Source organism: Carcharhinus amblyrhynchos, chromosome 15, assembly GCF_965287045.1.
Source record: "Carcharhinus amblyrhynchos chromosome 15, sCarAmb.v2.hapA, whole genome shotgun sequence".
Taxonomy (NCBI): Eukaryota; Metazoa; Chordata; class Chondrichthyes; order Carcharhiniformes; family Carcharhinidae; genus Carcharhinus; species Carcharhinus amblyrhynchos.
The window spans coordinates 60,204,839-60,231,435 of NC_137338.1; the positions used below are offsets into that span (position 1 = coordinate 60,204,839).

The 26,597-nt window shown below is 39.7% G+C and overlaps 2 protein-coding genes across 4 annotated transcripts in view; one reads left to right on the forward strand and one right to left on the reverse strand.

Annotated features, from left to right (window-relative positions):
- Positions 1 to 1,519: 1,519 nt before the first annotated feature.
- fancb (FA complementation group B) lies at positions 1,520 to 26,224 on the reverse strand. Of its 2 annotated transcripts, none has more exons than XM_080204022.1 (9): positions 26,005 to 26,224; positions 22,390 to 23,911; positions 19,917 to 20,072; positions 17,358 to 17,456; positions 14,756 to 14,884; positions 13,624 to 13,790; positions 9,763 to 10,217; positions 6,115 to 6,355; positions 1,520 to 4,813 (listed from the first exon to the last, which is right to left on the reverse strand). In XM_080204022.1, exons 2-9 carry the CDS (start codon positions 23,323 to 23,325, stop codon positions 4,375 to 4,377), a joined length of 2,622 nt encoding a protein of 873 aa, XP_080060148.1. In that variant the 5' UTR covers positions 23,326 to 23,911; positions 26,005 to 26,224; the 3' UTR covers positions 1,520 to 4,374. The 2 variants fall into 2 exon arrangements, with proteins under 2 accessions (XP_080060148.1, XP_080060149.1); XM_080204023.1 differs by lacking the exon at positions 26,005 to 26,224 and adding an exon at positions 25,701 to 25,773.
- A 71-nt stretch (positions 26,225 to 26,295) lies between these two features.
- Positions 26,296 to 26,597, forward strand: part of mospd2 (motile sperm domain containing 2) — an 83,807-nt gene continuing 83,505 nt past the window's right edge. Inside the window, exons 1-2 of one of the 2 annotated variants that reach the window (XM_080204026.1) lie at positions 26,296 to 26,336; positions 26,414 to 26,474. In XM_080204026.1, coding sequence (XP_080060152.1) covers positions 26,331 to 26,336; positions 26,414 to 26,474 — 67 coding nt within the window. In that variant the 5' untranslated portion in view covers positions 26,296 to 26,330. The remainder of the gene's footprint in view (positions 26,337 to 26,413; positions 26,475 to 26,597) is intronic. The other variant, XM_080204024.1, reaches the window with a different exon arrangement.

Here is a 26,597-nt window from a genome sequence, read left to right on the forward strand (position 1 = left end):
AACCTGGTGTTGAGATTTCTTACTGTGCTTGCCCCAGTCCAATGCCGGCATCTTCACATCTTGGTGACAAATGTCAGTCCCTAATCATAGAATCCAAAAGGAGCACATTTGGTCCATCGAGGCTGCACTGTCAACAATCTCACCCAGATTCCATCCCTGTGGTGCAATGTATGCAACCCAGCAATCCCCCTGATACTAAGGGCCAATTTAGCATGGCCAGTCAACCTAACCCACACATCTTTGGAGTGTGGGAGGAAACCGAAGCACCAGAAGGAAACCCATGAAGAGACGGGGAGAAATGTGCAAACGTCAGATAGACAGTCACCCAAAATCAGAGCTGAACCTGGGTCCCCGGCACTGTGAGGCTGCAGTGCTAACCACTGTACCGTCAAATTCCTTCACTGTGCCGTCCAACTCCTTCAGAAAATTCTTGGTATAAATCCTTTCATGGCTTTGGTCCTCCATACCTCTAATCTCTTCAACTCTGTAACTTTTCAACATCCATCTGTTCCACTGATTCTGAGTTCTAAGTGCATCTCTCTCTCATAAGAACATAAGAAATAGGAGCAGGAGTAGGCCATCTAGCCCTTCGAGCCAGCCCCGCCATTCAATAAGATCATGGCTGATGTGAAGTGGATCAGTTCCACTTTCCCGCTTTCTCCCCATAACCCTTAATTCCCTTGTCTATCAAAAACCTATCTACCCGTGACTTAAATATATTTAGCGATGTAGCCTCCACCACTTCAACGGGCAGAGAATTCCAGAGATTCACCACCCTTTGAGTGAAGAAGTTCCTCCTCAACTCCGATCTAAACTGCGCCCCCCCCCTTATCTTGAGGCTGTGCCCTCTAGTCCTGCTATCCTTTCTAAGCAGGAAGAATCTCTCTACCTCTATCCATCCATCCCCTTCATTATCTTATACGTCTCTATAAGATCCCCCCTCATCCTTCTAAACTCCAACGAGTACAGACCCAGTCTATTTAGCCTGTCTTCATAGTCCAACCCCTTCATCTCCGGTATCAGCCTAGTGAACCTCCTCTGCACTCCCTCCAAGGCCAATATATCCTTCCTCAAGTGCGGCGACCAAAGCTGCACACAGTACTCCAGCTGCGGCCTCACCATACCCTGTACAGTTGCAGCAAGACCTCCCTACTTTTATATTCTACGCCCCTCGCTATAAAAGCCAACATTCCATTCGCCTTCTTGATCACCTGATGCACCGCAGACTGGGTTTTTGCGACTCCCTTTGTCTACAGCTGTCTAGGCCTTATGCTCTGGAATTCTCCCTAGAAATGCCTCTACTCTGGACTTCTCATTCTCCTGTAAAACACATCTTTTAGATCACTTCTCCAAAGAACTCCTTCTTTGATTCAATGTCCATTTATGTTCGATTATGCCTCCATGCAGAGTTTTAGGACATTTTTCCATGCTAAAGACGATATATAAATATAAGTCATCATTGTTAAGTTGCTTGTTTACAAAATTCTTAGACTGTTAACTTACAACAAGTGTGCTCCAGATAAAATTTATTTTCAATATCACCATACCTTGTACATAAAAGATTGTTCATTTTAGATACTATGCAAGCACTGTCGTATTTATAAGCTGCCCAGATAGTAAAATACCTTCTGTATAACAAGATAAGATTCAAACTTCTTTAAGTAACAGTGTTTAATTTTCCTTTCTTATTGTATTAAAATAACCTGAGGTTTATTCCAGGCTTGGGCTGTGCCATTACAAACAGTTGGAAAAGGAATTGTTACACAAATTATATCAAGCATCAAAAACCCAATTAGTGAAGAGAAAACACAGGGTTTCAGCACAGATGGTGAGTCAGCGTGGATATAATGAATAGCTAGTTGGGTGCCTTAAGAGGAGTTTGGACCAGACTTCAATTAACTGCTGAATACATTACACCCTTTCATCAAATAGTGATTTATTTCTGTACGGACAGTTGAGATGGTGAAGTTGTAGGGGTCAAATATGAGTGATCGTGACACTCATACGTGCAAGCTAATAAGGAGTTTGGATGGATAGGATGTTCTAATTACCTATTAGTGACAAATCCAAAATGCAAGGGGAAATGTGAATCACTTGATTTCATTGTTTAGAAATCAAACAAAAAATATTCATCAAATGATTTTTTCATTGACTTTCAAGAGAATTCCTTTTTTTAAAAAATATTACCTTTCCATCGTTTTTTAAATGAATATTAGAATACAAAAATGTTAATTTATTTGTTTAGCCCATGGACAGTTCAGTCATAAAGCTTGTGTAATACATAGCCGTAGTAATTTGGTTTATCATTGATCCATGTTGAGATACCTGATTGCAGCTGGTGAAGATATAGGAGGCCTACAATCAGGTTCCTCCGAGAATGTTACGTAATGACAGAAATAGATTATAATATTATTCTCATAGTCAATTACACAGTTGACATTTATTGCTAAGCACATAAAATATGGCAAACAGAACTAGTTGTCTGAGGACAACTGATACCTGATGAACAATACACTACAATTCCAGGGGAGAAAATTTAAAATGAGGTGAATTTAAAAACATGTTGATTGAATGGGCCCAATTTTAACTGCCCATGGATAGGTTTTGAATGAGTTAAAATCTTGTTCATTAATGATATGATTTATGATTCAATGTCAATTCATGTATATAGTTTATGGCGAGAATCCTTGTGTTGCATAAGAGCATAAAGTATGTTCCTTTTGGTTAATAAAGAGACGATGAAATCTATTAATTAAATGCCATTCAGAAACTTCAATGAATTTCTTTCTCATTTCTTAACATGCTATCACAATAGTGCCTGTTTAACAATACAGATGTGTTAAGGCTGAAGAAACTCATCTATTCACAATTAATATAAATGTGATAACTTATGACGCTCATGGACAAAAGTAAAAATGGTGGCTTTCTCCTTGTCTCCAGTTCAAATTATTTTCGTCCCTTGTAATCTTTGTTCCTCTCTTTTGACTGTTTTTGCACTAAAATTTTTACCCTTGTTTTTTAAAGCTACATACTCTATCATATTTACATCCAACTGTTTCCTAGTTTCTTTATTTTACATTCTATTAAGCTGTACCATTTTTGGCCTGTCATCTAATCTATTATTTCTCACACTTTCATTTTTCATTGTTTCTTTTCTCTTTTACATCCTCAGGAAGATTTTGCAAACTTGAACAGTGGGTGTCTGATAGCCACCACGATGCAACTGTTAGATTTGGCTGTACGCCTTAAAACACTTACCACTTAATCCTGTTTTTGTAGGTCAAAACTGCTCACATATTCCATGTTCATTCTGTGATTTAAAAATAACTCCCAGCTTCTTTTCTCTACTGCAAACCATATTCTTAAACCCCTACCCCCTTCACCCTTACCTCCAAAAATGAGCGCAAGGAGCTCATGTGCTTCTTTGTTGTTAGGATTACTAAGATTGAGACAATCTAATCAGTTGCCATTATTGCACCTCACAAAGGGGACTAGACAGTTGATTCAGATAACAGGAGGAAGCATGGTCAGGGTGGGCATAGGGACGCTAGTGACAGCTCTGAGTAGAGGGAAGGCAAGGCATGTGAAAGTGGATGTAAGGGTCCAGGGTTACAGCAGGGAGGTTCACTGGTGAGAGGGGAAAAGAATGGTGATATTGGCTGGGTCATGGGTGATGGGGGAAATTGGTGGATGATGGGGCAATGCAGGTAGTGCACTGAGTCTGAAGGATGATGCACACCATTGTTTAAATCTGACCGTGACCAAGCAATTAAGCAAGTGAGTGAGAGCACTCGAAGTCGAAGGAGTGACTTTTGGGGTGGGTGGAGTTCAAGGACAGCAAAGGAACACCCTAATAATTATGGGGCATCTTGATGCCAACCATATTCAGTTGTGTTCTCTTAAGATTAAAGCAGCAAGTTTGTTCCTGACTCATGGTTCTGATGACATCAAAATTCCAACAGTGCATGGCACTGCCATTCATTTGCTGTCATTTACCTAATGCACAAAGAAGGACACACAAACACCAACAGTGATATTATGGCTCCATACAGAATTTATAACTGATGCAAATTATATTTATAGGAGTCCAAAATGTATTAATTTTTTGGAATACAATTCTAAAAACTACAACTTTTTTCCTTGATTAATCATTGAACTTTCAAATTTTCTTATCACAAGAAACAAATCAGAGAAGTTTGTCTTGTACAATAATCTGCAACATATTATGCCCACATAAAAATTACTTTGGCGCCAAAGTGTTTTAATATTGACATGCCAAGGGATGTAAAGAAAAGGAAAATTCAAAGAAAGAGGCTCTTTGTGTCTAATCAAATCAGCTTCTCTGAAGTATTCATGGAAATTAGATCTTAATTATTAAATACAAACTGAATCGTGGAATCTGCTGAGCCTCCATGCAGAGTTATCAGTATTTAGCTGCATTTCAGTCAATTTCTTTGTAATTTCTCTATAGTGGAAACCTGTAATTGACAGGTGCATCCCCAAAGTACTTTGCTCTTGTTCAATTTGAAACTTCTTTCTGTACTCCTGTATCTTTTCCTCACTAGCTAATATGGGAGTAGAAGGCAAACTATTCTGTTTTTTCTCTGTTTTGGCTCTCATTGTCAACTCACTCTCAGTTTCTGAGATAGCAGAAGTGATGACGTTTCTGAAGGCAAGAGCCTCTTGCTCAAGAACACATCCCAAAATGTCCATAATTTGGTCTTCAGTTCCAGTACTCATGTGTCTTATCACACAATCCTGTGGAAGTATTGTGATGAGGCCATGAAGGAACATCAGCAAAGATGACTGATTTCTGTGAAGAAAAAAAAATCAAAGAAAACTCAGTGGATTGAGATGGGACACATACTAACATTAGTGTTCAAATAAGGAAGGAAGTTTTCAGTTTTCTAACTTTTTTCATGACTTGAGGAGGTCCCAAAGCATGGCTCAGCCAATGCTTTGTCTATTCATTTTCTATTCAAGTGTTGTCAGTTGTTTTGTAGGTAAACACACCATCCAATTTGTAATTATGTCCCACAAGCAGCAAGTGAGAGATGTTTTGGTGATGCTGATTGATGAATCAATATTGCCGAGGACCTCAAGAGGTCTCCTGCTCCTTTTCAAAGATCATGGGATTTTTATTTCCTCACATTTACTTGAATAGGCAAATAGGCTGTTAAGAACATAAGAACATAAGAAATAGGAGCAGGAGTAGGCCATCCAGCCCTTCGAGCCTGCCCCGCCATTCAATAAGATCATGGCTGATCTGTCGCGGCTCAGTTCCACTTTCCCGCCCTCTCCCCATAACCCTTAATCCCCTCTCCTATCAAAAACCCATCAACCCGCGTCTTAAAAATATTTAGCGAGGCAGCCTCCACCACTTCAACGGGCAGAGAATTCCAGAGATTCACCACCCTTTGAGTGAAGAAGTTCCTCCTCAACTCCCTTTTATCTTGAGGCTGTGCCCCCTAGTCCTATTGTCTTTTTTGAGCAGAAAGAGTCTTTCCACCTCTATCCTATCCATCCCATTCATCATCTTATACTGAAGTTCTACCTGATAAATAGTATCAATGATAATGGGGAAGGACTCAGGTCAGTATTGAAATGTCAGCTTTGACAATATGTTCAAATCTTGGAATAGGATTAATCTACAGTTTCCCCACTCAGACTAAGGGCAAGCCAAAGAGAGTACAGAGGTAGTTGGTGTAAAAATGAACCTGTTACATTAACTGATATACAATAACTACAACAAAATTGAAAAAGTTGTTCGATGATTATGTTTTGCATGAAATGTACTACTCCATGGATTTTAAGAAAATCCCTCCTATGTTTTCCTTTTCTCACAGCAAGTCTCTCACAACTGAAAGAACCTGAAGAATTCATGATGTTGACATGCAATGAGATCTGCACTGAGGATCTGATACAACTTCATTCCTCCAAAATTACTTACAGATGATCAATTGAAGATCTATATATCATTCTGATCCTTCCAATGAGGAGGGATCTGACAAATGGCTCTGTCAACATCTGACAAAGACAATTTTGTGTTTTGAGGAGAACATGTAATTAATTTGTTTTCTGTCTTTTTCAAGTAGTATTCTAAGATATGCTTACTTGCAAAGAACTGTTAAAGTCCCTTTAAAAGGATTTTGTGAATGCCAGCTGAGAAGAATGCCTTGCAGAGGTCCCTTTTTGGAGCACAGCAGATACACTGGGCAGATCTTCAAAGGCTCACATTGCATTGGACCCAACAGCCAATCTTTCACCTGGGCCAAAGTATAATCAGGGGAAAATATTTTGAAGGATGACCTTCCAGAGAGAGCCACAATGGTATAAAAATCTTGTACTGCATTATCTATGGAAATAAAAAAATACTTTAATGGTAATCTGTAGGACGAAGTCAGGAAAATGGAAGGCATTTTATGAAAATGTTCCAGTTGTTTTTAAACCATGACAGTTTTACCTGGTAGAGATATTCCAAAACACGTAAATTGTAAGAAAACTTGACCAAAAATATTCATCCAAATAGCAGAATTTTTAATCTGTCAGGTTAATCTGTTTCAGAGTAGTGTGTACAGAACATTTGGTGCAAACCTATTCAAGCATTATAAAACAATACTGCTGGGATCACAGCTAATTTTAAAACTTATAGTAACATTAAAAAATCCACTAAAGTGGGAGACTAAATTTTTATGAGCAAGCTAATGGAAGTAATAACATCAATTTAAAAGATAGATAGTTATAAAATCAAAATCCTGGCTAAAGCAAAGGAATACTTAAAGGTCTAAAGTTGGACTTGACTGAAGATTTCTCATTTACTACAACTTTCATTTTTTTTATTCCACTAGAGCATTTTCTTTTTTTTTGAACCTGAAATCAGTGGAAAAGTAGTCATAAAGGTATTCAAGGTAAAATGCAAATTGTATTTTTTGTACAACACCTGAAGCTGCATGAACAGAAAATGTATTCTGGGTGATTCAGGATTGACCCATGTTACCATATAGCCTGAGAAGGATTCCTGGTTTCATTCAAGGAAAATGACAGAGAGAGTGGGGATAGCTTGATCTTGGGTTCGGACATAGCTCGGCACAACATCGAGGGCCAAAGGGCCTGTATTGTGCTGCAATGTTCTATGAAAATAATCATATTTCAATAACTCTATATCAGGCAATAGAAGAGGACATGCTGATCATAACAAATTAGTGTGTTCTAATGAAGAATCTCATTCATCATTGCTAATCTAATTTGTTCTCTTCCGCTCATATAAATAACAGTACAGAAGGAGGCCATTCAGACTATCATGCTAGCTTTTTCAATTCAAGCTATTTACTATAATCTTTTTTTCTGCTTCTGATTAAGATTGCCAGCATTGGCTGTTTCATTTGTCGTCACCAATGAACAGGTGAATTGCGCATATAAAGTGCCAAGACTTTTTCTATGCAGAGCATTTAAATGTTCCTATTTCAGAAGTTTGACTAAAATCATGCATAAGCCACAGGAGCAAGAAAGGTATTGGTTTTCTGGATAGAAGAATGGAGCATGTTTTCTTTCTGAAAACCAAACGTTAAGGAACAGCAGCAGCCCAAAACTTTGACTGAGGCTGAGTAACTTACTGTGTGTTATTTTTTGTTTCAGGATTTCAAACTATTGTCTTCACTTTCTCATTTTAGCAAGAATCATCCGGGCAGATGATAAAGAATTGTTAAAAATTAGAAACAATAATGGTCAGAGGAAGCTACAAAAGATGCTAATTAGCTCCTGGCACTCCTCTGCTACTCTAAAGCATCTGATGGGAAACATAAAGGCTCTTGAGAATTGGTAGATCTTTTTTCTATAATTTTGGGATGCAAGGGTCTTTGGAAGAAGTTTTATCACTGTCCTTTAACAGACCCCATTGATAAAGGAATTTGGCGTGTGAACAACTGGAGAGGTTGCCAAGACCAGGATGGATGCTAATATTTGCAGATATTTCAAATAAGTGGACTTCCTTTAAGATTTAAACAGGCTGTTGACCACAACAAGATACTTTGGCAAATGAAGAGATATTTTGATTACTGTTGAAAAAAAAACTATGGAAACCAAAATCAACTGGTGCTGCTTAGAGGTTCCAATCTGGAAAAGGGCAAACAACATTTTGCAGACTGTGAAACTGAAGCACATTATATACACCCTGAGCAATCAATAAATAAAGCCCTATACTTTTTTACGTACCAGTGGATTTTCTTTGGCCATGCTTACTGCAAGCTGATGTCACATTGTTTTAGAACGACAAAAGCAATTTACATGCAACGTGCAATTTATTTGTTTTATGAAAAATGCACAAATCTAGTGGGGAAAATGTCTACAAGGTACTCTTAGTAGGGTATCAGGAACAGTCACGTCAGTTGCCTTGGATGTAGACTGAGGAGTGACATTCAGCAGATGAAAAGACTTACACAGTGAGGGAAAGAATAATCTTTAAATAAACTCCAGAAATATCATAGGGCTAAAAACATTTATCTAATTTCATCTGTAGAATTCCATTTGCAGCCACACGAACTAAAATCATGAACGAAATTAACATATGTCAGAGAAAGAAATGGCTTCATATCCAATGTTTACTTTTAAAAGTTATTGGATCATAGCCATTACAATTATTACATTTCTAGCCAATCATATTTCCCACCTTTCTAATTTTAGGGGCAGGGTGAAAGTTTGAAGTGGAAATCAGAAGGCAGGAAGATTTCAGCTGTAGAAGATACGTATGATTTTGAACCCATAACTTATAAAACATTCCAAATTCAATTATTTTTATTGGAAAAAAGGTGTAAATTCAATGCCAACACAATATAAAAAGTGTTATAAAAATAATTGTTGAGTGTAAGGTCAAATAAATTCAGAGAATTGTAGTCTCTTCTGGATTTGACTGGGAGAGAGAGAGATTACCATAGCAATGCTGCAATTGTTAATACATTGCAAAATATTTCAATTTGGCATAAACATGGCACCAAAGAACTATTCTAGGATGATGAGACGTTGTTCAAATATTTTACAAGTTAACGCACTGCTGGCTTCAAAGACATGGGGTGCAATCTAATGAAAAATATTTTAAGTGCTGAATGAGTAAGAAAATAGAATCTTATGGCACTTAGTGCAAAAAAAAGCCCCGATGTGAATCTTGTCAGGAGAGGGATGGAGCCTAAGCTCACTAGTGTAGCTGGCTACAAAGCATTTGGGGCACCATCGTTCAATGCCCTTTCTCCCTGGGAGATGTCCTGCATCCCCGCTCCCCCACCAGGGTCCCCATCTCTCCCTGTGCCAGTCCCCCATCCAACTCTGCTGAACTCCACTCCCCCCTGCTACTTACTTTTATTAAGAAAAAGGTACAAATTCAATTGCTTGGGAGTCTGTTACATTTCTAACTTGTTCCAGTTCTGATGAAAAGTGTTCATTGACTGGAAAGTTACTTTTCTCATTCTACTGATGCTGCCAACATTGCTATTTTTAAAAGATTTCTAGCATTGTATCATTCTGCTTTTGAAGTCTGTGATGTCTTTTTCAAGTTCAATGGGAAAATTAAAAACCATTCAGGCATGTTATATATGCAAAATCTCTGTATGATTAGCTACTGCAATTTTACTAAGATTCATAGTACATATTATATTTTTCCACATATAAGCAGTTTTTATTTTAAGGTCAAGCATTTGGGAGACTATATAATTATTAAAACCTTGCTAATTTTCACATAAAAATTCATTTTAATTTAAAGGCCATTATAGTTACCTGTACTTAGTAAAGGATTCTTCAACAAGTTGATTGAATACTCTTTGTTCCAAATATCCTCCAGGTTTAAAGACACTCTCCCACATGTTATGATCATCTCTCTTTTTATTGATTCAGTTTTCTGAATAGGACCCATTGTAGCATGTAATAATACAGAGCAGTGTATAGTATTGTACACCAGTAGTGGCGACAGGTTTGTGACAACTGTGATGGTTGGCGTATGATCGTTGTAAATCTTAAAACACAGGTCTTCCTTATGGCAGCTGCTCAAATTGTGTATGTCTTGCATCTCCAGTCTTGGTTTCTTTAATGGAGGTTCTATTAGATATTTGGGAAATGATGGCAATACTTGAGATTTGTCTAGCTTTAATACTTTACTTTGAGATTGAATCACTGGAGCACTATCAAAGAGGTCATGATCCATCACCAGTGACAAACTCACACGACCACAATTTCTGTAAAGAACAATAGAAAACTTTCATAATGACATGTCATTATTAACAATAAAAAGGGAAGGTAGTAGATTTCATTAAATGAGTCTAAAGATTTTAGCTTTCATTTTAGTTCTCACTACAGTCCCTTATAATTGGCTCAGATATCTAATTTCATTACATTCATACTGCTAAAAATTAGGAAGTTACCTGTTTAAGCAGAAATGATACATAACACACATTTCTAAAGTTCGAATTTTGTTTAATCATTGTATTTGTAATCAATAGCATGTTTTAAATGAATTCCTAAAGATTCACCCAAGATTCTTTAGTAATTTTGTTGCTATGCTAGCAATACCTATGAAGAATTCATTCAGATGGTACGCCAGTATTTGTAATCAATAGCATGTTTTAAATGAATTCCTAAAGATTCACCCAAGATTCTTTAGTAATTTTGTTGCTATGCTAGCAATACCTATGAAGAATACATTCAGATGGTACGCCAGTTCCATGATGGCCAGAGTACTGGATGGCAGAGAGTCCTCTGACGCATTCCCAGTCACCAATGGTGTCAAACAGGTTTGTGTGCTCGCACCCACACTGTTCAGCATGATGTTTACTGCCATGCTGAATGATGCCTTCCATGACAGTGTTGCTGGAATCAGCCTCAAGTACAGAGTGGATGGGAAGCTTTTCAACTTGAGGAGACTTCAAGCTATTACCAAAGTGAAGGACACTGTTCTGAGAGACTTCCTCTTTGCCGATGACTGCGCCCTGTATGCTGGCTCAGGAGGCAGAGATGCAAGTCGGTATGGACAAATTTTCCACGGCTTGTGACAACTTTGGAGTCACCATCAACATTAAAAAGACCAAAGTCATGCACCAGCCTGCTCCTCATGCACCGTACACAGAACCCATAATCACAATCAAAGGGCAGAAACTACAGGCAGTGGACCAGTTCACTTATCTTGGCAGCACCCTCTCCCAAGCAGCGACTATTGATGCAGAAGTTAATAGCAAAGGCAAGTTCTGCTTTTGGTAGACTGTGCCCACTGTATGGGAACGTCAAGGAATCAGCCCAGCAACAAAACTGAAGGTCTACAGCACCGTGGTACTCACTACCCTCCTGTATGCCTGTGAAACGTGGACTGTGTATCGAAGGCATGCAAGACAGCTCAATCATTTCCACATGACTTGTCTTTGCAGAATATTAAGCATCCGATGGCAAGACAAAGTACCAGACACTAGTACCAGACAAGCTCTCTCTACAGCAAGTCTACCATCAGTCCACACACAGCTGATGAGAGCGTAGACCCGGTGGGCAGGTCATGTTATCCGTACGTCAGACGAGCACATGCCCAAGCAGCTCCTTTTTGGGGAACTCTCTGCTGGAAAACGCTCGCATGGAGGGCAGAAGAAACATTTCAAAGACACACTCAAAGCCTCCCTGAAGTCGCTTGTCATTGACACGACCACCTGGGAAACACTGGCACAAAACTGCCCTACCTGGCGCTGCCTCATCCACAAAGGCTGTCAAACTCACGAAGCAAGGTGTATTGCTGAAGCACAACTTAAGCGTGAGCTGCGCAAGTCCACAGCCACCACCGCAACATAAGAACATAAGAAATAGGAGCAGGAGTAGGCCATCTAGCCCTTCGAGCCTGGCCCGCCATTCAATAAGATCATGGCCGATCTGTCGTGGCTCAGTTCCACATTCCCGCCCTCTCCCCATAACCCTTTAATCCCCTTGCCTACCAAAAACCTATCAACCCGTATCTTAAATATATTTAGCGAGGCAGCCTCCACCGCTTCAACAGGCAGAGAATTCCAGAGATTCATCACCCTTTGAGTGAAGAAGTTCCTCCTCAACTCCGTTCTAAACCGCACCCCCCCCACTTTATCTTGAGGCTGTGCCCTCTAGTCCTACTGTCCTTTCTGAGCAGGAAGAGCCTCTCCACCTCTATCCTATCCATCCCAATCATCATCTTATATGTCTCAATGAGATCTCCCCTCATTCTTCTAAACTCTTAACGAGTACAAGCCTAGTTTATTCAGCCTCTCCTCATAGTTCAACTCCCTCAACTCCGGTATCAGCCTAGTAAACCTCCTCTGCACTCCATCCAAGGCCAAAATATCCTTGCGTAAGTGCGGCGACCAAAACTGCACAGTACTCCAGCTGTGGCCTCACCAGTGCCCTGTACAGTTGCAGCAAGACCTCCCTACTTTTATATTCAATCCCCCTTGCTATGAAGGCCAGCATCCCATTCGCCTTCCTGACCACCTGCTGCACCTGCAGGCTGGGTTTTTGCGACTCACGCACAAAGACCCCAAGGTCCCTCTGCACCGTCGCATGCTGCAGTTTTTCGCCATGTAAGTAATAGTCCTTCCTACCAAAGTGGACAACTTCACACTTGCCAACATTAAATTCCATTTGCCAGTTCCTGGCCCATTTGCCCAGCCTATCTAGATCCTTCTGCAGACTCTCCACACCCTCCGCGCAATTTGCCGTTCCAGTCTTGGTGTCATCAGCAAATTTCGACACCATACACTCGGTTCCCTCCTCCAGATCATCTATATAAATGGTAAATAGCTGAGGCCCCAGCACCGACCCCTGGGCCACTCCACTAGTCACCAACCGCCAATCCGAATAGCACCCATTGATCCCCACTCTCTGCCTCCTATTTGACAGCCAATCCCCTATCCACGCTAACACCCTACCCCCAACTCCATGCCCCCTGACCTTCTGTAATAATCTCTTGTGTGGCACCTTATCAAACGCCTTCTGAATATCAAGAAACACCACATCCACCAGCTCTCCTCTATCCACCGCCCTAGTCACATCCTCATAGAACTCCAATAAATTTGTCAGACACGACTTCCCCTTAACGAAACCATGCTGCGTCTGCTCTATCAAACAATTCTACAACTACAACTTCAAACAACTACAGTGTCTACATAAGTCTGTCCAATATGTGCCAGGACATTCCGTGCCCGAATTTGCCTGATCAGTCATCTTCAGACACACCGCAACCAGCCTCAAAATGACTCATGGTGTCAAGGTCCTCATCGATGACGATGGATGAACAACAACCTATGAAGAGTAGCCACATCATTGGTCTGAAAACCTTATCTTAAGAAAAACGTTAGAATTGGTATGAGTGTAATCTATTTTGATGCCAATTTTATAATAAAAGTCAGGAGTTTACAATGCATTTCCCAAAATGTAAAACAAATTATTTTACAAAAATGACTAAAATCAGAAAATCTATACCACACGACAATTTGTATTTATAAACAAGTTAATGTTTATACTTCAGTGTTTTTCTCTTGATTATTAATATTGCTTGTTTTTGTTTCTTCCCTGGAAACTCCTTTCCATTAACCAACACAGGAGCAAATGTGCCTTTGTTTTTTTGTCCAATTTACTTACAAACTGACAGATTCAGACAACTGCACTCCCACTACCCAGCTGCCATCCACAATGCGTTGCCAGATTCTCTCTACTGGATGGTTTAACACTTGATTGGTAGAACAAGCCTCTTCAACAAGCAGCTTCAGGTCAGACTCCTCCTCATGCCAAAGAGAAACCAAACCTTCCTATGAAAATACAATGTTTTTATTAGTAATAATCAGATTTAATTCTTATTGCATGAGGTAAACAGTTTTTGCATATTTCAAAGCTGGAAATGATTAACTAGCAATTTAAAAATCTGCACAAAGTTTTAATATACTAACTTGTTCAGAGATCAAATTGAATTAAAGGGAATTCTAAATTCAGCTTTAGTACTGATTAGTGTGATTGTATATATAAACAAATGTTTATGTATAAAGACGTTATACAAGTTGTTAGCACAAAATTCTCATGTGGTTTATTCAAAGATTTGTTAATATCTATTACTGGATCAGAATATCTGTAGCAATCACAATGCCATTCCACTCCTTTTCTCCTACCTTAGTTGGGAGCTGTATTTCCTTTTCCAGCTTTCAGATGAGAAAAATTCAGTGTAGTGGGTTCTCAAGGCCTTCAGTCAAGAGTTGGACAAAAGAAAACCACATCCTCTTTACCATCCATAAGGCAGCTAGGTTTAAAGGGCCCAGCCACTTTCAGAAGCCAGCGAGAAGGCAAGTCTGTAAGTATGGGGGTAGGGGCTGTCAGATCTCAGTATTAGCAGGGGACCTGGGTGTAACTGGGGTGGGGGGTTGTCAGAGGAGTCCCGTGGATAATTGGGGTTTTAGGTTGACAGATAATTAAGGGGGTTCTATGGGGTGGGGGCGCATGCTCATTATTATAGTTGCTCAGGAGTTAGAAATGGTTTTCATTTTCCTGTGTAACTACTCTGGTCACAATCATCCCAGATCTTGATTTACATTGGGAGTATTGGATGACGCCCAATCCAGGGTGCCAATCAGAAGTTTGAGTTTTCCAGGCAATTGCTGCGCAGTCCTTGTATGGATCGTCCAGGGTTTCAACAGCATATCTTTTGGGATATCCCCTGGATTTGACCCCAACACCAGACTTCGGAAGTTGTGGGTCATGCTGTTAGTATATAAAAATATCATACCTCTTCAGCATCAGGTAAGGTGGATTGCTTTCCTTCAATAAGGTTTGTTAAAGCCTTTGAAGATTGAAGCAAAACTCTCTCTTTGGCTCTTAATAGTTGTTGCAGTTCTTCAAGTGAAGCCAAGCCTGACTGAAAGGGATGAAAAAGTTGCATACAAAATTAGAAGGGTAACAGGTTGCAACAGCTGTATGTACAAAAAGCATTTCAACATCCACGTTACAAAGCTAAAACTGGTACTTTGAAATTTACATAAGAGCTCATTTTTCAATTAAACTTTATATAGTGTCCAACTGACCTTTCAGCCTAAATAATAAACTTGGCTTAAAAGTGCCATATTAACAATCACATAGAAAAACTAGTAACAAGTATTGGTTTTGTGCGAATAAAATGCAGACCTAAAGCATTTGAAAACAATTCTGAATAAAATATACATCTAATAATGTACAAATTATATATATCATTATACAACATATATGCAGGAAATTCTCTTTAAAGACTTGATAAAACATGTAACATCATGTATCCCTAACTAATACAGTATAGAGCCCCCCCCAAAAAAGCATCCCATCTATAATGCTGAAGCTATTGCAGAGAGCTGTTTGAATGCAATGGGCTGAATGGCCTCCTTCCATGTTGTAAACATTCCATGATTCTATAATAAAAAGCTTTCACCACAGAAGCTGATTGATTTATGTCATAAGTTTCTGTGGAGCAAATTTAAGCACCGCATTGCATATGATGTATAGCAGATTCAGGCGTTACAAGAATTACAGGCAGGTTATTCATTCAGATTCCAGCGATTAAATCAGAAACCTCTTTACTGTAGTTTAGTTTTCAATTGGATATAAAATCAAAGCACAGCATACCTCTAACTAGTTTAAAAACCCACCTCCATGGAGATTCCTCTCCACAGAAAATTCTCACCACTGAAGATCGAAAGATTTAATTTGTAGATTTTTAAACTGGAGTCAGAAGATACATAGTTTAATTTCAATTGACTGCATGTGAATAATTTCTCATTCCCAAATAACTGTAATCTTTTTTGTTTCTCTGTTGAACCATGAATGGATTTTTATTAGATCTCTTCAAGTAACCCCAATAGGAATGCTCCAAAAATTAAAATTTACCAAAATTAATATTTGGTCACATTTGTTTAGCTGTTTGAATTACCCATTTGGACAGAACAAATATTAGTAGATAATTTCCATTTTTATATTGGTTTACTGCCAATATTGCATTAATAGGCATTGGAACTGCAATGATCTTTCCTAACTTTACAAGGCATGGTGTATAAAGTGGAGGCAGGTAGTGAATTGTAGTGCTTACTTATAAATATATGAAATATCCCAATAACTCTAAAAAGGTACAGCCATTTAAGAAATTGACTAAATTACTGAAAAAAACAGATACTCCCCAAAGAGGAAATCTGTAATTTTCCCAGCAATCCACATGCAATGTAATTTTCTTCAATACTGTGAAGCAAGAGGGTCAGTGACTGGATATTACAATAGCAGTGAGCTGGGAAATAATGAAAGTGAAACTTAGATCAGTCCAGTCATCATGTTTTTAAGACTTTTACCAAATATTTTTGTCAAATGTATGACATTACAGAACATACTTCAACTTAAATCAAATGACATTACGAGTTCTGATTACCAGAGTACATTATTTAAAATAAGGGACAGATATCATCTAGAATGGTTCCATACATTTCTTCTTTATAATCTTTTCCACTTCTTTTTCAAATTTGTTAAGTTTAGTAATGGATTACATTTATTAAACTTACACTTCCACGAAAAGGAACCATATTCGACTTGAAACATGAACTCTATAAGTGCTGCAGGCCTGCTAGGTATTTCCAGCATTTTCTGCTTTTTATGAGTGGAATGGGTCTATTCTCTGGAGGTTAGAAATGAGTGGTGATCGCATTGGAACATTGAAAATTCTTAGAGGATTCAACAAGGTAAACAACAAAGGCTGGAATGTATGAAATGATGTGTCACAACTACAGAATTACGGGAACAACCATTATGACCAAAACAAACAAAAATAAATTGTGAATGTTTGGAATTCTCCACTCCAAAGAACTACGGACGCTCAATTGATAAGTATGTTCCGAGATCTATAGATTTTTGGGTATTAAGAGGGTCAAGTAATATGGGGGTTGGGTAACAAAGTGGAGTTGATGCAGAAATTCATCCAAGATCTTATTAAATGGTGGTGGAGTAGGCTACTGAGGGGCTGTATGGCCAACACCTATTCCTGTTATAAAAGCAAAATACTGCAGATGCTGGAATCTAAAACAAAAACAGAAAATGCTGTAAAATCTCAGCAAGTTTGGCAGCATCTGCGGAGAGAAAATAAAACCAATGTTTCGAGTCTGGATGACCTATCTGGATGAGTCGCCCCTCAAAGGGTCATCCAGATTTGAAATGTTGACTCTATTTCCTCTCCACAGATGCTGTCAGACTTGCTGAGATTTTCAAGCATTTATCTGTTTTTGTACTTATTCCTGTTATGTTGTGGTTATATAAATAATGCAAACAATATATGGATAATTGAAAAAAAAATCAGATAGATATTTTCTGCATAGAATACTAACCTGTAATCTTGCCTCCAAGGCTTGGACTGTGTGGTGAAAATTTACATGTGCTGTGTCATTAGTCTGCACTCCTTTATCTTCAGCATACCCAGATTTAACCTTGATCATAAAAATCATTTTTAATCATTTTTAAAAATAATAAGAGTGGAAATGTTTAAACAAAAGTTCAGCAATAAAATTCACTGTCAATTCCTGTGGAGGCAGTAGGGGGTGATTTGCCCAGTCCGCTGCGCTGCTCTAGCAGTGCAAAGGGCCAAGTCTTAAGTGGGCGCCGTTTAGCGAGCTCCCTGCTGGGCGCCACGGTTTCTGTGCAGCTCTGGCTGCTGGAATTTCAGTGTCGTCAGCTCCACGCCAGAAATCAGCGTGGAGCTTACTAAAATATGTAAATTTGATTTTACATCCCATTAGCGGGCCCGGGACGTCTTACATCCCATCAGCAGGGCACCCAATTCGAGGTGGGCTGGGGTCAGTGCTGGCCCTGGAGAGGTCTGGGACGCTAGCAATTGCAGGTTGGGAGGTCGGAGGAGCAGCAATGCAGGGTTGCAGGCTGCCAGCGATTGAGAGACTGGCAATGCAGGGCTCCTGCGCATGTGCCGATCGCAGCGCTGACAAATTGGCACAGGCGCAGTGGCCTGTTCAGCAATATGCTGCTGGCCTCTCCAGTGGGAACAAGACCCCACTTCCTGGTTTTCAGCGTGATTCACGCTGAGGCATTCTGCAATGCACAGAGCATGGGGGATTCATTTTGAAAACCCTTCTAAACAAAAATCAGCAGAATTTACTCCAGTTTTTATGCAAATTTAACATAATTTTTTTGGGAGAATCCCAGCCGTAAACTTCTACAATGAAAAGGAATTTGCATCTATTTTTAATTCCATTGTGAAGAGAGGTGCCCATCTTTTACATCTCCGCATAGGTTGCTTTCTAATATTTAATTTTTGCCCTGTTTCTGGAGGTTGTTGTGTTGGCAGTCAGCATTTCCCTGAAAGCATGGCACTTATCATAATTTTGTCATGTGGGCATCTGAACTAAAAGTCTTCTCTGGAGAAAGGGACATTGTGGCAGCAGCAAGCATCACAGCCATACCCAACTGCAGAAAACAATTGCCCCAAGAAATCAAGTTTAAAGGACAGCTGGTTAAAATCCCAAACTCAAAATGAGAAGATTATGCCATTGTTGAAACTGAAAACGGTTTTCCCAAACAGGGACAAGTAATCTGGGCATGGAACTATCTGTTGGCGTTAGCTCAAAGAGTTATATAATATTTCATGTTGCTTGGGAAAAGGAACGTCTCAGAGTTTATATCACATCGGTAGTTGGAAACAAAGGGGTAACTTCATGAGGTAGTGTGTAGCCATCACTGTAGTTAAATGTACTGTTGTAGTGTTTTATAGTAGTTTTGTGTGTTTTTTTAAGTTAAAAAATATTCTTTATTAATTGATCACAAAATTATTGGACTATTCCTCCTTGGTTTGTATTTCTCACAGTATACCAAGTCCAAAATATACACTATTAAAAAATCAGTGCTGCAAGTTACACTTCTGGGTTTTGGGATGCCCACGCACATAACATCAACAGGGTTCTTAACACCATTTTACTCTCTTTCTCAACCTGTCCTACCATCTTCAATGGTTTGTGCACAAACCCACAGGTCCCTCCGTTCCTGCATTCCCATAGAATTGTATCCTTTAGTTTACATTGCCTCTTTCTTCTCACCAGAATACATCACTTCACTGCGTTAAATTTAATTTGCCGTGTCCGTCCATTCCATCAGCCTATTTATAACGTCTTGAAATTTATCACTGCCCTCAGTTCGCAATGTTTCCAAATTTTCTCAACTACAAGCTTTAAAATAGTGTCCTGTACACCAAAGCCTAAAGCCTACTCTCACTGGGTTATGGGGGTAGGTCCTGGGTGGGATTGTGTTCGGTGCAGACTTGATGGGCCAAAGGAGCTCTTTCTACACTGTAGGGTTCTATGATTCTAAATATATCAAGAAAAGCAGTGGTTCTAGTACCCATGTATACTCCTCCAGTCTGAAAAACAACCATTTACCACTACTCTCCATTTCCTGTCATTCAGCTAACTTCTTCCCTTGGCAACCAACGTCCCTTTTATTCCATAGGCCTCAACTTTGCTGACAAGCTTACTACGTGGCACTTTGTCAAATGCAGTTTTAGCTTCAAGCATACGCTACATTTAGGATCTCAAAATTATACTGGCCCTTATCTTTCTGCAAGTGGTGTGTGAATAATGCAGTGCATCTTGGACAACAACTCTGGATTTTCAGGTTTCACTGCACATTTATTCTCGCCAGAACTTACTGTCCACTTCACTGACTTGTGTTAAGTAATAGTGAACACTGTTAGCTTCACTAATACTTTCACAGTAAAATAAGACCCCACAGACGGAAGTCAGATTTTCACCTCCAGTGGTACTGACATTAGCCTAGCACGTGATCTCAGAGCTTTTAATTGTGAACGATGTAGGGGAGAGAGCAAAAAACTTAAACAGCAGAAATAAATATAATGCAAAAATTAAATAAAAGCAGGAACTTACTGTATAACTGAATTCACCAAGATCAGTTAGTACAAAATCTTTGAAGCAGTCTTCAACAGTGGGAGTTGCCATAGAGAGCAACAAGATTTGCTCTGTGCCCATGCCTAAGAAGTCATCCAATTGTACTGACCATATCGCCTGCCAAACAACAGCAATCTAGGGTAAAACAAAGGCCATTATTTTACTTTAGTCCATGATAAATTGCATGTAATTAGCAACAAGGTTGCATGTATAAACCTTCCAAGAATACACAAATTATTTGTCCATTCTTACACTTGTTTTATTCTTTCTCAGATGTGGGCATCTCTGGCTAGGCCAACATTTGTTGTCCATCTCTCATTATCCTTGAGATTTGATGGCTCGCAGAATTTATTGCAAACTGTTAAATCAGTTGAACTCACAGCATTCAAGTGTTAAAAAGAATCCTGGCAGTAGTATTGCCATTTCAGAAACATATTAACATGTTTTCCAAGTTAATTGTAACTGCTGTATTCTTGACAGTAATTTGACAAGTGATGTACTTGTTTGGCTAGGCTATTACATCCTTTCATGATTATTTTAAGTTATTTTTGTAAATGTGTCATTTGTTTTGGCCACTCTGTCCCCATCCTGTTGAGCTCATACTTTCTTTCTCGGGGGAAGGTTTTGGTAATTCGTGTCATCAAATCAACCATCAATATTATGATTGCTGGCTAGTCTCCTTACCCCCTTTCCCCAAAATAAAAAGCATAATCTTCTCTGCTAAAGAGGAATAGCAAACAACCACTAAGACTAGAAATTAAATTAGAGTTTCTAGTAAAGGTCAATTTTTAGACCTGTGACATGTATACAGCACTAACTGATTTTCAAGTTGTGCTGAAAATGAAAAGCAAAATGAAAGGAAACACATATTTCACCATCATTGAACTGAATCAAGAGTTCTGAAGAAGAGCCATATTGGACTCAAAATGTTAACTCTGTTTCCCTCTCCATAGATCCAGCCAGACCTGCTGAGCTTTTTCAGCACATTTTGTTTTACTTTTCAATCATCAGCATCCACAGTATTTTGATTTTACCTAATCATTGGATTCGTATATAAAAAGAATGTCATTACTAAAATCTTATACAAAAAGGGTATGAATAGGATTGTTTTGATGTCAATTGTAATCTGCACTTCACTTTGAAAGAAGCAATTCACAAATTCAGGCAAAGTATTAAAAACACTTTTGCTGTCACTTAATTTTTCTTCTTTAGCTGTTTTAATTAATTACAAATTTTGAAAATTCATAATGAAGGTTACAGTGTCATTGGATAACGGAACTAAAACTCCTAAGCTGAGAGAAAAATCTAAAAATATGCAGAATCGTTATCCTCAAACTTGCAGTTTCCAGTAACAATTATTTCAAAATAACCCATGGGTAACTTCTTACAGGCATGGCTAGAATTTAGTATTGTATTATTATAGGAGAAAATAATTCCAGATAGGATTTGTAACGGGGGATTTCTAATTTAGTGGACATTTTCTCTCTCTTTTCTTTACTTGTGTATTTATAAAAAGATTTCAGATTAAAAACAACATTTTTCTGATCAGGTCCAATGAGATTAAAATCAGACAAAATAATAAGGAACAGAAGAAAATTAATATCATAAGTTCTCAAATTACTACTACTGACTTGAATAACAACAAGCTTTAAACTTTTTGTGAACACAATGATCTACAAAAGGAATTTAATACTAGATGGAAAGTAACAAATTTATTTGAAGGCAAAATACTGTGGATGCTGGAAACTAAAACAAAAACAGAAAATGCTGGAAAATCTCAGCAGGTCTGACAGCAGCTGTGGAGAGAATAGAGCCAACGTTTTGAGTCTGGACGACTCTTTGTCAGAGCTGGAATATTTATTTACATTACCAAAATCTCTTCTGATAAAATTCAGGCAAAGATTGTTTGAATATTCTTTTCTAAGTTACTGCAACATTATTGTGTAAATGGTCCTGAATTAATTCAAAATTGCTTCATTCAAGCTATTGAAAATACAAATGTTTGAAGCACAAAAAAATCATTTTGATATTTGCATTAATTCTGAAAATTGTAAATGCAAAAGTAATGTGAATTATCAGTGGGATATAATCTGAATGCTGCAATATCTGACTATTAACATCAGCTTTCAAACAGTAGAATTCGTAGGAGGCAAATGGCACTGTGATGGCAATAACAACTGCACTTTTAAATCTAAATAACATCTCCTTTTGGAAAAATGAGGATTTAAATACATTCCATTCTATAAACTGTGGAATTCAAGAGGACCCTTAGAGGGCTGCTAGACCATTGCTGGAATTTTACTACCTTGCCCTCCCTGGAATCGGGGCAGGTGAGGCTCACAGAATTCTCTGTTGGCCTCAGGCAGGATTTTTCAAGCTTCACACGAGCGAGGTCTAAAATCCTGTCCCCTGTATTAGAGACTGAAAAGAAATATGGTTACTGTATTTGTACCTGCCAACTTTCCTTTGAGACAGCACAAACATGTCCATCCTTAGAAGACACAAGGAAGAGGCAATTCTCTCTGTCAGTTGTAACCATTTTTATATCAGAGGTCTCTTCAAAAGGAAGCTGGCAGACATTCTTGGGGACACAGTTTTCGAACAAAACTAGCTGCTTCTTACAAGTGCTTGCTACAACTGTGGTCTTTGGTTGATGATTGAGGTCTTCAATGGGGCAAATAAATACATTTGTAACTACAGAGCTGTAAGCATGTGGGATGAAATGATGGCTGCACAAGTTTTCCTTCTTTTGGAAGGAATAAGTGACAAATTCACTACCCCAGATCAGTTTATCAGCTTGCCAAACAGAGGTTTCGTCATGTTTTACAAGTCCAACAGTTTTTCTTACACCCAGTATAATGATGTCCTCATAAGAAATCTCTCCAATCCATTTAATTGCAGTAAATGAAATGGGAATGTTCAAAATTCCATGAGTTTCAAAAGATACATAATACACTTGGTCACCATAACTCCAGAAAACACAGGGCCCAGGCAACAGGGTCACATTATCTTTTATTTCATATTCCAGTTCAAAGTCCAAACAGTGCTCAATTTCATTTGAGCTATGCAGCATAAGTAAATTAAATCCAAATTTAGAATGAGCCTTTTTATGTTTAAGTAAGATACAAGGGGAATTTTGCCCTGTTCTTGAATCAATTGTACAACAACAGGCAATGATTTGCAAGAAGGAACTTTTTTGTTTCAGGTTGAATCTTCCTGAAAATGTTTGAATGAATTTCCCAGTCTCTGAATCAAATGTCATCCTTTTGAACTGCAGTACTGCATCATTTTTCCCACCAGGGTATTTTTCCTTGGATACAATAAAAGCAATCACCTCTCCTTTCAAAGTTGTGACATTCACAATCTTTTTATTGGATTCCAGCTCCATTACAAACAGATGACTGCTTAAACCAGACCTGATTGTTATTCAGAGAATTGCTTCAAATTAAGTGATCCAAACAACACACTTAAATGGAGATTATGCAGAATAAATTAATTGTGAATATTTTTTCAAGTTGTTGATGTATATTTCTATGTACTAAGGTCTCACATGACCAAATCATTTCCAAAAATACTTCTCCAGCAGAAATAACACATTGTCTCCAATTTATGTTTGTTCAGTCTTCACATCCACTACGTTGGGAACCCACTTCAGCAGACTGGATAATGCAACATCAATAGGTGGGGGTCTCTCTCAGCAGTTAAAATAACACATTGGTTCCATTTGTGGGACCTCATTTCGACAGACATGAGAGTACACAATATCCATTACGTGGGGATTTCCTTCAGCAGACATGATGCTATATCATGAATGTGTGAATCTCCTGCAGCAGGCACAGCAGTATAATGCCTCCAATGCATGTGGGCTTCATTTTCACCATGATGCAAAATAACGTGCATGACGTGGGATCCTCATTTCAGTCGGTGATATTTCCAAATTGAAAAATTTAGCACATACGTAACACTCTCGTTGTCTGGAGATACAATTAAAGCACATACTGTTATACATACCACACAATGTGTATACTTGGCAGCAATACATATAACACCATCTTGGTTAATCAAAACACCCACCCACATTTCCCACATCTGAAACCTTTCTTTAAACTTCCATTAACTACAGCCTTCCCTCCCATTAACCAAGAAATTCACTAACCATCTCCATAACCAGAGACCCTCCCTTAGCACCTTCATTACCCTGGATCCTCCCCAACGCCCTCTATTAACCGGGACTAGTGGAGTGCCCCAGGGGTCGGTGCTGGGGCCTCAGCTATTTACCATTTATATAGATGATCTGGAGGAGGGAACCAAGTGTAGGGTGTCGAAATTTGCTGATGACACCAAGATTGGTGGAACGGCAAATTGTGCGGAGGGTGTGGAGAGTCTACAGAAGGATCTAGATAGGCTGGGCGAATGGGCCAGGAAATGGCAAATGGAATTTAATGTTGGCAAGTGCGAGGTGGTCCACTTTGGTAGGAATAATGGTAGGAAGGATTATTACTTACGTGGCGAAAAACTGCAGCAGGCGACGGTGCAGAGGAACCTTGGGGTCCTTGTGCATGAGTCGCAAAAACCCAGCTTGCAGGTGCAGCAGGTGGTCAGGAAGGCAAATGGGATGCTGGCCTTCATAGCGAGGGGGATTGAATATAAGAGTAGGGAAGTCTTGCTGCGGCTGTATAGGGCATTGGTGAGGCCGCAGCTGGAGTACTGTGTGCAGTTTTGGGCGCCGTACTTACGCAAGGATATTTTGGCCTTGGAGGGAGTGCAGAGGAGGTTTACTAGGCTGATGCCGGAGTGGAGGGGATTGAGCTATGAGGAGAGGCTGAATAAACTAGGCTTGTACTCGTTAGAGTTTAGAAGAATGAGGGGAGATCTCATTGAGACGTATAAGATGATGAATGGGATGGATAGGATAGAGGTGGAGAGACTCTTCCCGCTCAGAAAGGATAGTAGGACTAGGGGGCACAGCCTCAAGATAAAGGGGGGGCGGTTTAGAACAGAGTTGAGGAGGAACTTCTTCACTGAAAGGGTGGTGAATCTCTGGAATTCTCTGCCCGTTGAAGTAGTGAAGGCTACCTCGCTAAATATTTTTAAGACGCGGGTTGATGGGTTTTTGATAAGAGAGAGGATTAAGGGTTATGGGGAGAGGGCGGGAATGTGGAACTGAGCCACGACAGATCAGCCATGATCTTATTGAATGGCGGGGCAGGCTCGAAGGGCTAGATGGCCTACTCCTGCTCCTATTTCTTATGTTCTTATGTTCACTCCACTCCTCCCTCATCATCCCTATTAACTGGACTCCTCCTCACTGACTCTATTAAATGGACCTCTCTTCCTCAGCATTCCCATTAACCAGGTTAGAACACAAAACAGTACAGGCCTTGATGTTGTGCCGAGCTATGGCCAAATCCAAGATCAAGCTATCCCCTCCCTATAATTCTGGAGTGCTTCATGTGCCTATCCAATAACTGCTTGAAAGTTCATAAAGTGTCCAACTCCACTACCACAGCGGGCAGTGCATTCCACATCCCAACCACTCTGAGTAAAGAATGTACCTCAGACATCCCTCCTATATCTCCCACCATGAATCTTATAGTTATGCCCTCTAGTAACAGCTACATCCACCCGAGGAAATAGTCTCTGCACATCCACTCTATCTATCCCCCCTCATCATCTTATAAACCTCTATTAAGTCGCCTCTCATTCTCCTCCGCTCTAAAGAGAAAAGCCCCAGCTCCATCAACCTTTCCTCATAAGTCCTACCCTCCAAACCAGGCAGCGTCCTGGTAAATCTCCTTTGCATTTTCTCCAATGCTTCCACATCCTTCTGAAAGTGAGGTGACCAGAACCACACACAATATTCCAAATGTGATCTCACCAACGTCCGGTATAGTTGCAGCATAACTAGAGGGGTTCCTCTTCCTCCCTGTCCCTTTAATTGAGGCCCCTCTCCTTCACTATCCCCCTTAACCGGGCCCCTCTCCCTCGCTGTCTCCATTAACTGTCATTCCTTCCTCCCCTATTAAGCGAAGCCGCATTTCCCATTAAACAGACATCTCTCCCTCACCGTTCCCATTAACCGGGTCCGTGTTTCTATGGAAACGGCTGTCCCCGCGCGCCTTGAGCATTCAAACCGAGCGCTCCGCACGCGCCGCCCAACGAAGGCCGAGGGCCAGGTAACGATGGCAAATCAAATATTAAAAAAAAACTTGATAATTAGCTCTAAACGGGGGAAGAAGGAAAAAAACGCCTCGGAAAGATCGGCGGCGTATTTTTAAATTTTGTGCGAATGAAGATGACCTGCCGAGAGGAGGTGAGAGGTCAGCCGGGGGTGAGAGGTCAGCAGGGTCACATGACCGGCTGGCTGTGGCTGCTGCTGCCGCTGAGTGTGTGATGGAGGTAAGAGGCTGGCAGCTCTGGGGGAGACGGAGACTCAGCAGCTCAGACAATAACCACTCTCCTCTTATCTTTTGTAGGAAAGAGCGAAGTTAATAGACGAGACGAGGCAGCGTTTTAACAGCGAATATTTACAACAAGGTACAGTAGCTGCTGCGCTCATGTTGGGAGGGAGGCTCCGGTCCGAGTGGATCATCCAGAGACGGGGAGGGAGTTTGGTCTGACCCTACCCCACCCTCCAGCTCCAACACCAACACCAAACTC